Source organism: Artibeus jamaicensis, unplaced genomic scaffold (assembly GCF_021234435.1).
Source record: "Artibeus jamaicensis isolate MK-2021 breed Jamaican fruit bat unplaced genomic scaffold, CSHL_Jam_final contig_866, whole genome shotgun sequence".
NCBI classification, from domain to species: Eukaryota; Metazoa; Chordata; class Mammalia; order Chiroptera; family Phyllostomidae; genus Artibeus; species Artibeus jamaicensis.
The window spans coordinates 1,107,480-1,120,448 of record NW_026521994.1 but is presented as its reverse complement, the minus strand read 5'-3'; the positions used below and the strand labels follow the sequence as shown (position 1 = coordinate 1,120,448).

The following is a 12,969-nucleotide window of genomic DNA, read 5'->3' as shown; positions in this document are numbered from 1 at the left end:
GGAAGTTTGGAAAGTTGGGAAGTGGCTGCTGCGGGCTTCGCCTCCCTCCGCGCGTGTGCGAGGGAGCGAGCAAGGGAGCAAGAGAGGAGCGAGCGAGCGCCTGCCATGCCCATCAGACCCCGCCTCGCCGCGCCCGGGCGCGGAGCTCGCCCCGACTCCCTGCGGCCCGGCCCGGCCCGGCGCGGCCCCCCGCCCCCCGCGTCCCGCGCCGGGTCCTCCCCTCCCCCCGCCCCGGCGGCCCCAGCCCCCCGCCCGGCCCGGCTCCGCGCCGCTCTCCCGCCCTCCTCTCTCCCTCCCTCCCGGCCGCGGAGCAGCATGGCGGAGCCCGGGCAGCGGCCGCGCGGCCGTCCGCCGCCCCTCTGAGCCCGGCTCAGGGGCAGCTGGGCACACAGATCCGACCCCCGCCCCCGCCGCGCCCGCCGCCGCACTTGTCCCACTGCGCGACCCCTGGAGTGCGGCGCACCCCTGGGACCTTGCGCGCCCCGGGTCGCCAGCATAACCCCAGGACCCCGCGCACCGCGGGATCCCAGTACTGCCCCAGGAGCCCCGCGCGCCCCTGGACCGCGACACCGCCCCGGGACCCCCGCGAGCTCTCAGAACCCCGGGGCTCGGCCCGACGGGGCTGCGCGCCCGGGTGAAGAGCTCCGCCCCAGAGGGTACCCCTCTTCCAACTGACGGAGCCCCGCCCCCGAGGGAACCCCAGGTTCGGCAGGGACGTCCAGCCACGCCCCAGAGGGCTCCCAGCATCCAGCCACTGGAGCCCCGCGCTCCAGAGGAACCTCGGTGCCCAGCTGGGGGCTCCCCGCCCCGCTGAGGGGGCGCCGCCCAGGAGGGTCCCCCGCGCCCCGCGGGCCCCGGCAGGATGCACGCCGCCCTGGCGGGACCGCTGCTCGCCGCCCTCCTCGCCACCGCCCGCGCCCACCCGCAGCCCCTGGACGGAGGACAGTGCCGGCCGCCCGGATCGGTGAGCGAGCGCCTGCCCGGCCACTCTCCCGGCCGCCAGGGCACTGCAGCCCCGTGGGGACGGTGGTTTGGGGTTCTGCCTTCCGCACCCACCTCAGCCCACCCGCTCCACTTCTGCCCGCCGGTGCCGCCTGGAGCGCCCTTCCCCAGTTTCTGGCGCCCGGGTCCCAGCTCCGTGACGGGAGCGGAGCTTGGGGCTCCCTCGGCCGTTCCCTCAACACTCGCTGACGCTCTCCGGTCTCGGGCTGTCCCCAACTTTCGGTCCTGCTCGAACGGTTTCTCTCTGTGCCCCTTTGACTCACTTTTTCTTGCTTTTACACTGTTTTCCCCTCCTGCTTTCTCTCTGTCCACTCTGACTCTCCATCCCTTGCCCTCTTTTCCCTGACTTTCCTCAGACCCGCCTTCTCTCGAATTCACACACCGCCCTCCCGCAGACGTCCCGCGTCCCCTGCCCTCCCACTCCGACCCGGGGCAGACTTCTCCCTGGTGCAGTTTCCCACTCTCCTCTCCCTCCCCAACGTAGGCCCCGGCACCCACTCCAGCAAATGCCCCCATTTCACAAAAAAAAAGGGGGGGATATTCCAGAGGAGAAGGAAGGCAGTGCCAGGAAATGAATGCCACCCTAATATTTCCTTGGGGTCAAGTAATTATTGGTTCTCCTAATTTTCCTTCCAAACCAAGGAATCTCTTGATTTCCCTCAGTGTCCTCCCTCAAAGTGTTAATTAATACGTCGAAAATAACCCTGAATTGGAGGCCGGGGGACCAGGGGATGCTTTTGTAGGGTCCTCACCTGCTGCCTGCTGCCTCCTTTGCAGAGAGGTAGTTGACCTTGGGCAAGGTGCACCTCCAGGTCCTGACTCCTGCTGAAATAGGGAACTCTGTGGCCTGCAGGCGCTCGGAGCGGGTCTGTATCTCCAGTATGCTGGGATTTACAATTGTTGAGTGTAGTAAAGTAAGGTCCCATCCCCACCACCCACGCCCAAACATACTTTTCATTGTGCTAACTAAAGTCAGGTAGGAGAAATGTTATGCGTTGGCCTGAAGCTTGCAGGTGCCACGTGGACAGACAGCCCTGGGGCTTCCCTAGATGGGAAATGACTTGGCCTGTGACAAATGACAGTTGCTTTCTCATGCCCCTTCACCCCCAGCCCTAAACTGGACCCGGAGAAATGACCCCTCTTTCCATGCCCCTCTGTGTTCACCCCGATACACACTCTGGTAAGAGCTTAGACGAGAAATGACAGAGAACTGGTGTTGGAGACCAGGAGTGCCTATTTAGGGGAGCAGCCCAGAAAGCGCCCAGAATATGGACATTTCCCGATTGGATGGCATCCTCCTCTCCCAACCCAGGGGCCTGAGACTTCACTTAGCCTGCAGCTTTTAAAGCACTTTCTCCTCTGTGGTTTCAGCTGGTGGAGCAGAGTAGCTGACACCCAGATCTGCCCTCCAAAAGGAAAACTGTATCCACACTGGTGAATGGGAAGTTGCTGTTTAAATAGGTGTGCTATTTTTAATGGGTGTTCTGCTTTCAAAGTGCTCTTGGCAAGTATCTTCTAATGGTTGGATTTAAGTTATATGACTTCCTCCCTTCTTACCAGAGCAGGACTCTTGCTCCCCCTCTCCCCGCACTGCCCATGAAACGCCACTGGTGAAGGTTTGGCTTGGCCAAGCATGAATGTTCTCAGGTGGTGTGGCAGACCTTGGCACGAACAGTGAAAGCTAATCATAAGTAACGAGGGCTTCCTTCATCGCCCCTTCCTCTGTGCCTGGCAGTGCCCTTAAGACTTACTTAGATAATAGTGTGTGTTTTTATACTCTCATCGACCCCTCGGCTAGGTGCGCTCGCCCTGCATTTTGCAGATGGGGAAACTGAGTCTGCGGGAAGTGAAACAGTGTGCTCAAGGTCAGACAGCCAAGACAGGGCAAAGCTGGGATTGGCCCGGGGGCCTTTCAGCTTCCGAAGTCCTTGCTCTTTCCCATGACCCTGTGTAGGTGTCTGCCTTCTGTCCCCACCTCTTCCTGCCCCCTCCCTCTGTGCTGACCTTGGTTTGCTCTGCTGCCATTGGCCTCACTGCTTTCCTGTTCCTCTCCCCTTGCAGCAAAGGGACCTCAACTCCTTCCTGTGGACTATTCGGCGAGACCCCCCGGCCTATCTGTTCGGTACCATCCACGTCCCCTACACGCGCGTCTGGGACTTTATCCCAGACAACTCCAAGGCAGCCTTCCAGGCCAGTGCCCGCGTCTACTTTGAGCTGGACCTGACGGACCCCTACACCATCTCGGCGCTGGCCAGCTGCCAGCTGCTGCCCCACGGGGAGAACCTGCAGGACCTGCTGCCCCGAGAACTCTACTGGCGCCTGAAGCGCCACCTGGACTACGTGAAGCTGATGATGCCCTCTTGGATGACGCCCGCGCAGCGGGGCAAGGGGCTGTACGCCGACTACCTGTTCAACGCCATCGCGGGCAACTGGGAGCGCAAGAGGCCTGTGTGGGTGATGCTGATGGTGAACTCGCTCACGGAGACCGACGTGCGCTCCCGGGGCGTGCCCGTGCTCGACCTGTACCTGGCCCAGCAGGCCGAGAGGATGAGGAAGAGCACGGGGGCCGTGGAGCGGGTGGAGGAGCAGTGCCACCCACTCAATGGGCTCAACTTCTCCCAGGTAGGCACCAGGCCCTGCGCACCCTATGCTGGGCAGCCCCTGTGCGTTTTTGTCCTCTGCCATGATGGTCTTCCTTCTCTGGCAGCCGGAGCTCTGTCCTTTCCCCAAAGAAAGAAGTCTTTTGGGCTGTGGAGAGGCTCTCCAGCTGCTTCAGGGGTGGTATGTGGGCAAACTGGTATGCGCTGGATTGGGGGTAAGAGTTTGGGTGTTTGCTTCCCTTTCAGTGGTGTTACCTGTGGGGGGTATACACTCCCCACCTGCTGTGCTTGCCTGAGCGGAAAGAATTTCCCTGGGAGCATCAGAGTGATGAAAAACAAAAAGAGGGAGCTGAAAGCTTGCGTTGGAAGCCCTGGATCTCAAGAGCAGGCGGCTGTTCTGAGGCTGGAGGCAGCAGCGTGTAAACAGAGGACGCAGAGAGGGAGACACGGTGCCGGGCCTGGGGGCAGGGCAGGTGCAGAGAGCGAACCTGGTGTGTGCAGCCCGCTGTTTGACCTTAGCCCTGTCGAATTTTCTGGACCTTTGCAAAGTGCCAGCCGACCCTCGGACTGCCTCCCTGGCCTGGGAGAAAGCCAGCCAGGATAGTTTTGGGGTTAATAATTTCAGAGAAATGTGTTCACTTACAGGTTGACAGTTCTGATTTCTGAAACTAGAACTGGGGGCAGGGACAGGGGAAGAGATTCAGAGGTTTAAAGTCTCCGGCTGCCAGAGACCTGATCCAGCAAAATGTCATTAAAAGCCCTGTCCCCATGGGCAGAGGTCACTCGCAACTCACTGGCCCCAAACTCAACTCTGAGGCCCTGGGAACAATGAATTCACACCTGTGCCTTGAGGTCAGCCTGTCTGTCTGGGGTGGGGGCTTGCATCAGGACCGGTGGCTCCTGCTCCAAGGCCCCGAGACTGGGCATGGTCTGATGCCCAGTGAGGAGTGAGATGTGGCCCCAGAGACATGGTGCCCTCTCTGTTAAGGAGATGGTCCATAAATTGGCTGGGCCAGAAACTGCCACTGGGACCAGAACAGCTTGCTGCTCCAGAGATGTTGCAAGCTCTTTACCAGGGCAACAGCAGCAGAAACTGATCCCCCTTCAGAGATCTCTGGCCTTTGTTTTTCCAGGGGAAATGCAATATTGTCCCCAGGGAGGTAAGAAGCCAGATTGATCTGCCGGCCAAATGAAAGGCGGGTTTGTCGGTCCTCCTGCTGGCTCCCCCATAATTGTGGAGTCCTTACCCAGAGGGCCCCGGCGGCAGGGATATTGGGGCAGTTAGTCACGCCCCGCAGGGTTCTGACTACGCCTGACTCCTTCTCCATGGGGGAAGATCCTGTGCATTCTCTGGCCCAGCGCTGATTCCTCTGAACATACCGGCTTTCTCCCTCTGAAGTGACTTTTCCCTTGCCAGCCTCGAGAGCTGATATTATCTGCCTTGGGCTCCCCAGTGCTCACCGCCCATCTCATTCTGGAGGCAGGCTTGTGAGGGGCCTCCTGTTCGGAGGCCTCACGACTGGCCTCGACATCTCTTTTAGGCTGGGGAGGTCAGGGACCCGCGGTCCCCCTCAGCCCCCTCTCTGCACCAACCACAGAGGAATCCACAAGAACTGGAGGGAGCACACACAGGCTCTGGTTAAACAGCCCCTGGCTTTAATCTGTCTCTCTTAAAACAACAAAACTATCTTTCTTCGGGGTCTGGAAACACTGCTGTTCAACCAAATGATGGCTTTGGTAGGTCGAAAACATTTGCTGGGAAGTGTGTGAGGTTATGTTTTAGGAAAAGTTCCTGAGAGCCATTCATCGGCCAGTGAGGAGCCCGCTGACAGTCTCCAAAGCCCACGTTTGAAGATCAAACGGACTCAAATCTCTGGTTTCAAAAATGCGCCCACCCCATCACCAGCCTGAGCCCGCTCTTAAAATCGTTCCTGGGTCCAGATCCTCGCGAGGGCTGCAGGAAGCAAGTCCCAGACAAAAGAAAACAGGGCTCCTCTTGGTTCCCCTAATCTCCACACCCCTCACCACCTGCTAGAGTGTCCGACCCCACCAATTTGTCCGGTTATCATTTTAGAGCGAGGTGGTGAAATCTCTCCTCCATCCCCATGGACAGCCCTGGGCCAACTGGGAAGGGAGGGGTTCCAGAGCTGGTGTGGGTGGGGGTTGTTAGGGATCCCCCACCCCAAAGTCAGAAATGCAACAGCCTTCTCAGTAAAATTGTATGCGCGCGTGCACAGTTTGATATGAACATCTGTGATGCATTATTGTACCAAAATATCTGTTAAGTGCATCAGATTTTTATTTTTTTCTTTCCTCTCAGCATTACTGTTATTGCAAAATATTTGGGGGGGGGGTGGCAATGAAAGAAGAAGGCGGGAAATAGAAGCCTTAAAAGAGAGTGCTTTTGTTAAGACCTGGGATTTTAGTTTTAATTTGAGTATTTCTCAAATTTTTATATTTTCTTCTGGCCAGAAATACCACATTTTTTCTTGTTAAGTGGGGAAAGGAAGCTTACATTTGGAACTCTGTGGGTTGAGGAACGACTGAAAAACTTTCTTCCATCTCCGAACAGCTTGGAAGACTGGGCATGTTGGCTGTAGTCTGTGATTTTAATATAAACTGAGCGAAACCCAGCATGAGCATAAGTTTGCTGTGTGTCCTTGGGCAAGTCATTTCCCCTCTCTGGGCCTTGTTTTTCCCCGTCTGTGAAATGAGACACCAGGATGAGGTCATCATGCAAGTCCCTTCCAGCCCTGACATTCCGTGGGACGGTTATAATCAATTCCACGTGCCTGGCACTCTGCAGGAAGCTCCATATGCTTTTCCCTTTTGTCGGATTCTCACAACCCTGTGGTTTTCTAAGGTGAGCAGTCGGGAAGGTTGGAGGACTTGCCCAAGGTCACATGGTTAACAAGGAACAGAGCCAGCCTGCCTGACTCGAGAGGAAGGGTACACTCCTCCTGCCACCCCGTATGACTAGGTATTTTGTGTCCTCTTGTGATTCTTCCTTTAGTCCTTTCTTGTTTCTTTCTGCCCTTAGGACTTGAGGGCTTAAAAGTTTACTTCTTGGGAAATTCGTACCTGTAGAGAAGTTATTTCTTGTGGCCCTGGGGCTGGAGTCGGGGTGGTGAAGGCAGGCCTTCTGAAGATTTCCCCGCTGTGTTCCAGATAGCTCAGTGTGGTGGGATGAGAGAGGAGATTTGCCTCTAGATTTCAGTCCCAGCTCCTGCTCGAAAGCCGAGGACTCGTGTGTAACTGGTGTTCCTGTCTATCATACGGGGCAGCAGGGACCAGCCTCTCACAGCTGAGCTGGTTTGGGGAGGATGTGAGAAGACACTACGTGTGGAGATTATTGAGGAGGTAAAATGACTACCTAGATGTGGGTCTCGTGCTTGGAAGAGTCTGGGCCAGCTCCAGGCCGAGAAAGAGAGAAGAGAAGCCTCATCTCTGTCCTGTGAGCACCTTTGCCTAGCAGCCATGCCCACTGCCCATCCTTGGTAGAACACAGTGAAGCTGGAGTAATAAGGGGGGGGTGGCCCCATCCCTGAGGGGCCTGTGGGTACCTGAGCCTTAAGTCCAGATCTTATGACAATCTTGGGACCTGCAGATTTCAATCAGCTCTGTCAGCTGCCTCCAGGGACTGGTACTAGCTGCCACTAACTTGCGGGGCTGATCAGGAGACCTCCTTCCCCCTCTAGGGGGCCTCAGTCCTCCCCCACCTGTAGGTTCAGGAGCTGCGTGAGAGGCCCTCTTAAGTCATGTGTTTCTCTGAGGCATAAAGAGAAAACGAGGACCCTGCCTTCTGTACTTTGCTTGTTTTCGTGAATGTGGGGTGTGGGCAGAGCCCTAAACACTTGGGCATGGCTGCCGAGGTTATCCAGGATGTTCATAAAATAAGCACAGCCCCCCCCCACCAGGGGGTTAGAAACCACAACATCATCTTACAGTGAGCTCTGTCTCTCTACAGGGCACTACATTAGACCTTGTAAGTGCATCCTCTCTAAACGTCATAAAGATGTGACGAGACACACCATCATCTCTCTTTCACAGACAATAAACTGAGGCTTGAAAAGGTTAAGTCATTTGGTTGTGATTACACAGCCAGGCCAGGAGGACTCAGGGTTCAGACTCGGGTGTGTCTGGTGCCAGGATCCGTGCTGTTTTAGGCATGTGAGAGCTGGCGTGATTTTTGTTTTTAATAGTCAGAAGGCATTATCTGGTGATGTTAAGTGTGTGTGTTTGAGTGGTAGGAGATTGTCATATCTTGCTAAAAATATAATAATGTATATATAGAATTAGATAATTAGAAAGTGCCCACACTGATTTTCCCCTGGCTTATAAATTGGATTTGAAGGTGATTCTATAATTGGAATTCCCTAAGACATCCTCAGCTTGCCAAGGGACCATTGTGAAGGTGGCACCCCTAACACAGGCCCAGCAGGCCCAGTTAAATAACGGGGAGTCTCTTTGGTTTATAGTCAGAGCTCCCGTGTCTACGCCCTGCAGGGTCAGCATATATGATTAGGTGCTCAATTTAAGTATCTGGAGAAAGAATGAATGAATGGTCAGAAACCATGATACAAGTATCCCTGCTTCCTTTCCTTCCACCACCCAGCACTAGTGAATGGATGAATAAAGACTGCGTAAGTGAAGATCCCCCTCCTTACCTTAAATAGCTCCACACCTTCCTGCAAGAACACAAAGTGGAAAGTCATCAAGTGGGTTGCTCAAACACAAAGCAGGCTCCAGCCCCCCTGGCCCTATTCCTACTTTCCCTGTGACTCTGGGCTGGTCCTTTTCCCTCTCTGGGCTTCGGTCATCCCCTCTGTTCCTTGACAGTGTCAACTAGGGGATTTTCGGGGCTGGCCCAGTTCTGACTTTTGCGGTGCTCGTCTTTGGCCCCCGTATCTTGGCGACCTATTGAGCCTACGTCCTCTGCAGCTGGGAGGGGCTGGCAGTCTTCGGTGGGCTGCGGTGATACCCGATTGTCTGGAAGGCTGTTGGTTCTGGCGGGCGATCCTGCTGCCTCTTGCTGAGGTCTGCAGAGCAGAGAGAGCCCCGGCCTGTTGCAGCACCGTCTGCGGGACAGCTGCCCAGCCTGGGAGCCCTTTTCTTCACTAGAACTGCTCTCCCTCACTTTCTGCTCATTCACTGGCAGCACCTTAGTGTCAGGCCAGTGCAATGCTGAGGGCAGAGTCCTGGGAACAGCCTAGTTTCTCCTGCAGAGAGTTCACTGACTGGTCAGGGAGCGTGGGTGTCCTCTGTCCTTTTGTACAGCTGCGGAAACCGAGGCATGGAGCGCCTGCACGTGGGCCTCTCCTGTGTCCTGGTTCTCCACACCTCACATGGAGACCCCGCTCTCCCTTTCTCTTCCTGTCACCTGTCTCTCATTTCTCGGGTTCTTTCAGAACCTGTCTCTCATTTCCTGTCTCAAGAATGACCATTTCTGAGTCCTCCGTCTTCTCTGAGCCTCCGTGGCAGTTACTGCAGCACTGACCAATGGTCCCTCGTGTCCCTGCTGCTGACTTCCCACCAGGTCTTTGTGTCCTCCCGAGCGAGAGATCAGCACCAGGGCACCCCTGCGGACCTCTGGCCACACTGAGTCCTCGTCTCCTCAGAATCCCTTATGGAGTGAGAGGTCATCAGTCGGTGTAGGATCAAAGCACAGGCTGGCCTAGGGTGTACTGAGTGCAGCTCCTGGACTGGGAAATGGGCTTCTTCTGGCCCCCATCTCCACCCTGGTCTCTGCAGCCTGCCACCCCTGCCGTGCCTCCCACACCGAGCCCTGTGGCTGGGAGCTGTTCAGCAAAGGTCCGTCACATGGTGGGGAAGTCCCTTGGGGGACCTGCTAGCATTGATCCCTAGGCATGTGTATGCTCAGACTCTGTCTGCGCCTGGAGGGCTGTTTGCAAAGTGCCCCCACTGGCGTGGCCAGCGCTGTCCGCTCTCCCTGACCTGGTTACCTCAGACTTTCACATTTAAGGTATTAACACAGCCTGGGGGGGAGGCGGAACAAGCTCAGTAGCCAATGTACAGTATGCACAGAGGCTTAAGCATCTCTGTTGAAGGAGAGCGAGATAGCTAGAAGTGACCAGAAGATCCTGAAATATTCCAGTCTCAAAATTAGAAGTTTATAGGATGAACTCTTCCAGAATTATGGAATCTCTGAACCCTAAACCGGAACTCAGAGGCTCAGGGAATCTAAGAATGGTGAAATCTTAGAACGTTAGGCTCAGAGGCATTTTGGGGCTCGAAGAATCTTCACGTTGTGCAATCCTAGCCTCTCAGCTTTGAAGAATTTGCAGCTCATAGTCACAGAGTTCTAAAATTTTAGAATTGGAAGGGACCGAATTTCAAGAAGCCCCGTCCAAAAACCCATTGATCTTCCCGCAACACACCCGCCAGCCGTCCGGGGCCTGAGACAGAAAGCCTGAGCGCTGAAGCATTTTGTGACGGAGATAAAAATGGGAGCGTGCCTTTGTTAATAGTTCCCATTTGGACATCTCTGGAAGCCAGGAAGAGGTCGCCTGGTAATGCAGCTTTCTGAGGGAGGGAACTGAAGAATGCGGCGAGCGCCGCAGCCTGCCAGCCCAGCTGCCGGCGTTCTTTCCCCTTCAAGCTTGCTTCTAAATATTATCCACTTCACTCCCTTTTATCTCCCATCACTGGCTCTCTGTCCCCCCACCTTAATCCACAGGCAGTCGGTGGCCCAGCTTTCAGCTCCGCTTGGCCGCTGCCAAGCCGTCTAGCCGAGCGGCAGCTCCAGGATCTGCAGGCTTTGCGTCCGCACTGTGTAGCCGCTGGAACACAACACTGTGCCCCAAGCTTGGAAGCACTGTTGCTTGTGCTGGGCCCCCTCCCTCTTCAGGAATTTCCTCCTTTTCTCTTCCACTTCTGAATCCTAGGAGATTTTCCAAGGCTCCACTCAAAGGTCTACCTCCTCTAGGAAGTCTTCCCAGAATGCCACTAAATCCAATCTGCTCAGAAGACTAGGTCCCAAACTTTGCTGGATGCCCCAGCCACATATATCCTTCCTTTGTGTGGAATTTTTAAATGACATTTTATGATATTCTTTCAGCACTTATATGTTTTGCTTTATATTGTAAAGATGACTGAGGCAGTCTTTTCTTTCCTAATAGACCCAGATTCAAAACCTAGTTTAAAATATGCTTATAATCGACTACAAAATTAGGCCAAAGGTGCTCCAGGTCTGAAGTTGGGACTTTGTGGAGCATTCTCTGGTTGGGATGTTGGTGGCTTTGGGTGCTAAAAACAGACTGCGTCTTGGCCTCCATGTGCACAGCCAGCCTTTGGACGTCCCACCTGAGCCCTGCAGATGACTCCTGTACTGATGTTGGCCCATCCGGTCAGGCATCCATGGGTCCCGGTTGGGCTGATCTCTCTCCGACCTGGAAAATGTTGTTGTTGTCTCTTCCTCATCTCTTCCTTGCAAACAAAGGCTTCTTTTTCCCCCTCTTTACTCCTCAGAACACACATGAGCCTCTCCAGGCTCCCCCCACCCTCCCTCTTTGTTTTTATTTTTAAGTGTTTAATTTGACCTAGTACTTGCTGCTTTGGTTTGGGGCTCCAGTGATGCTCACCTCTTCTAGTTCTGCCCCCCTCCCTGCCTGTCACACACCAATCTTGGTCATGACTCCATGTGATTGCTTATGCTGTCTGCTCTACCTCCCCAGGTTTTACTGTCTGGCTAACTCCTACTCCTGTGATGCAGCAAGGGCTCCTGAGGGTAGTCCTCTTTAAAAGTCCGGACTCCTCAAACAAATGCCCTTTGTAGCCAGACTTTTATTCATAGTCACGAGATTGCACTGTCCCTGTGGGCTGATGCCACCTGATCATACATAGCTCAGCAGTTTGAATTTAAGTGTAATGATGTGATTGGCTTTTAGCATTGTGGCATTTTTCCCTTTCCTTTCTTAATTTTTCATTGAGGTATAATTGACATATTCATTTCCGATATGCAATGTAATGACTGTACATTTGTATGTATTGCAAAATTGCATTGAGTTTTAAAAGGACTGGTAGGTGTCTTAGTCCATCTGGGCTGCCGTAACAAAGTACCATAGGCTGAGTGGCTTAAACAACAGAAATTGACCTTTGCACAGCTCAGGAGGCTAGAAGTCTGCAATAGTGTGCCAACTTGGTTGGGGCCTGGTGAGAGCTGTTTGCGGCCTGCAAACACCTGCCTTCTGAGAGAGAGGGAGATGTATAGAGGTATGAGCTGGGGTTAAGAGTAAGTTCTTCCCTTACTTCTGTTCTTATAAAGGCATGAATCCCGTCATGAAGGCCCCACCATCATGACCTCCTCTAACCCTAAGTACCTCAGAGAGTGCCCATCTCCAAATAGCGTCATATTGGAGGTTGGGCTTCAACACATGAATCAGGGAGGGTGGTGCACGTTTAGTCCTCAAGAGGGTGAGTCGTACATGGGTCACCCAGGATGCCTGGCCACCCTTGAAGAGAGCCAGACAATGACCAGACAAGGTCCATACGAGTCAGAGCCCTGAGGCCATCTCCGGGTGACAGCCTGGGTCCTCAGGACTTGTGCAGTCTCTGCAGTGGCCCCTGATACTGGAGCACGGTCCTCCCCTGACGAGGCAATGTGGCTTCCTTGGGGGACCCTGCAGGCTTTCAGGTCAGTGCCTGACCACCCCTCCCCTCCCCTGTAGGCAGTACAAACATTCCCTGCTGACACTCAGTCACCTTTTATCCTTTGGGTTCCCCCTTTTCTTCCCACTGGGTCAGGAAGGACAGGGGGGAGCGTTACAATTTACTCCTCATTTGGCTCTTGCCTTCTGAGTCTGTGTTCTCTGCATGAAGCTCCCTGTCCATGTCCCTCATTCAGAGGAACTTCCTGGCCTGATTCTGCCTTTGAACCAAGAGCTGGTCTTAAATAAATTTACACAGCATGGTGCTGACTCAGCTGGGGGGGGGTGTGTTTCCTCAGCTCGACACTCCTTTGGTGTGGGAATCACTGTACTTATGGGGAGTGTAACCTTGACCTAGTTATGTAACCTTCCCTTGCCTCAGTTTCCTCACTAGCCAACCTCATTCGATTGCTGTGAGGACTGATTAGTATAAAGCACAGTAGCACAGTGTCAAATATACAAAGAGCACTCACTAAACACTAGCTTATAGTTACTAGTGTATTTTTATTTTTTGTTATTTTTTTTACTATTTGATTATTTATTTTATTGAATTTACCGGAGTGACATTGGTTAATAAAATTATATAGGTTTCAGGTGTACAGTTCTACCACATAACTGTATACTGTATTGTGTGTTCTCCCCCCAAGTCAAGTCTCCCCCCATCCCCATCTACCCCCCCTCTGCTCCCTCCCCCTACTCCC

At 54.3% G+C, this 12,969-nt stretch overlaps 1 protein-coding gene across 2 annotated transcripts in view; it reads left to right on the top strand.

The window, feature by feature from the left end:
- Positions 1-240: 240 nt before the first annotated feature.
- The window catches only part of TRABD2B (TraB domain containing 2B), a 203,598-nt gene continuing 190,869 nt past the window's right edge, over positions 241-12,969 (top strand). For both annotated transcript variants that reach the window (XR_008393031.1, XM_037132691.2), the window contains exons 1-2: positions 241-964; positions 3,064-3,624. Coding sequence is in view for 1 of the 2 variants with exons in the window: in XM_037132691.2 (XP_036988586.2) it covers positions 863-964; positions 3,064-3,624 (663 nt within the window). In the remaining variant the exon portion in view is untranslated. The remainder of the gene's footprint in view (positions 965-3,063; positions 3,625-12,969) is intronic.